This window comes from Penaeus monodon, chromosome 22 (assembly GCF_015228065.2).
Source record: "Penaeus monodon isolate SGIC_2016 chromosome 22, NSTDA_Pmon_1, whole genome shotgun sequence".
In the NCBI taxonomy this organism is placed as follows: Eukaryota; Metazoa; Arthropoda; class Malacostraca; order Decapoda; family Penaeidae; genus Penaeus; species Penaeus monodon.
Genome location: NC_051407.1, coordinates 10333924 through 10335617, shown reverse-complemented (window position 1 = coordinate 10335617; position 1694 = coordinate 10333924). Strand labels below are relative to the sequence as shown.

Genomic DNA, 1694 nt, shown 5'->3' with positions numbered 1-1694 from the left:
CCATATTTATTACCTGCAGGAATGCCATGAAGAATAGACCTGTAGCTGTCAAGGTCATACAGCCAACAGAAACCTCGCTGCCCACACGAGTTCTCCCAGAGACGACATGAATAATCTGGTAAGGATAACATTTTACTTTATTGATATATACCAATGCAAAAAAAATACATTTTATATACCTTTATATACCTGGTTATTAAATCACAAATAATTGGAGATAATGTACTAATAACTGAAAAACAGGAACTGTATTTCAGTATTTATATATTTTAAATAATTAAAATTTCTTATTAGTCAAATGATATAATAAACTAAATAATACATTTTCAGGCAAAACTGAAATGGAAACTATCCATTAAGTTAATCACATCAGCTTTAAGATCATAACAACTAAATAAAAATGCATCACAGCAATACTTCAGGTGATCTCTGTAGAGAAATTACTTTTGTACTAAATTATAATCACTTAAAGTACTTTATGCCATTACCTATTGCCCAGCCAAAGATAATTGGTGCTGGTATGGAAGCACCCATGGCAATTGCTGCATTAAACACACCAAGCCCAACATCTTTGTCACGTTCTTCCACACATCTGATTGTCAGGGAAAGTAAAAATTATATTTACTTTGACATGCTAAAAGTTATTAAGAATGAAACATAATTTGTTAATTACAAAAAATGGCCCTCCTTCAAAATCAAAATATCATGGCAGAACACATTCCACTATATTATCATAGTTTCATGTATATGAAAGCTCAACAGACTATTAAAGATTTATCACATACAGTTAAATAAAATAATAAAACAATAAACATCTTATAAAATATTAAACCTGATACTTTTCCAGCAAGTCACTAACCTAAAGAGAATAAGGTTGACAGGCACCCTGCTGGCAGCATGTGTCATTTTAGTGAGGACTGTGAGAGCAAGATACATGTAGAATGTCGGACAGTCATGTTGACAGTATCCATCTTTCACAGAAGGCTCTACTTTATCCAAACCTTTTTCTCTTGTGTCATTTTCTAGAGGTGTCTGTTGATGTGAAAAACTTATGAGGAAAAATCTTGATGGCTTTTTGTTAGAAATTTGTTTGTTTTCTTTGTTAAAATATGTAACAATAGCTTTTGTTTATCAATGTTGTCTATCATATCTTAAATTCTAAGTAAGTTTAATTGATATCAGTCTTTACACTAAAAGTTATTCTGAATCTCAATTGTTTTAATACTGATCAAAATAGTGTATACAAGGGGAAACTTTTAAAAATTGGTGTTCAGATAAAAACACCTGTAGATATTCAACAAGATCCTAAATACTTTACATGTAAACAAAAAACAAAATAAAATCAGGAGAATAAGGAAGAACTCAATAAATATTTAAACAATACAATAATGCTAACCAAAAGAAATGCAGAATAGGAAAGCACAATCCATTTCTAATCATATGTTTAAGGAACAACTATAATTTGTAAAAAAAAATATATATATAAAAAATAAAGAGATTCATCAGCCTCATTGCTAATGAGGACAATATAATACCATTGAATGTACTAAAAGGATGCCTAAATATGATGTAAAAGACTGGATGGTACTCACAGCTGATTTTCATCAAAGATGAAAACTATTTAAAATAGGAGCAATAAACAACCAAACATTTTTCTCTGTCCTATCACTCAGAAATAACAAAAATAAAATGAA

The 1694-nt window shown here is 29.8% G+C and overlaps 1 protein-coding gene across 1 annotated transcript in view; it reads right to left on the bottom strand.

The window, feature by feature from the left end:
* LOC119586931 (solute carrier organic anion transporter family member 74D-like) overlaps positions 1 to 1694 on the bottom strand; it is a gene marked incomplete in the record, with an annotated part of 13371 nt that overhangs the window by 1283 nt on the left and 10394 nt on the right. Inside the window, 3 exon segments of the mRNA XM_037935663.1 lie at positions 14 to 115; positions 489 to 592; positions 860 to 1032. Coding sequence (XP_037791591.1) covers positions 14 to 115; positions 489 to 592; positions 860 to 1032 — 379 coding nt within the window.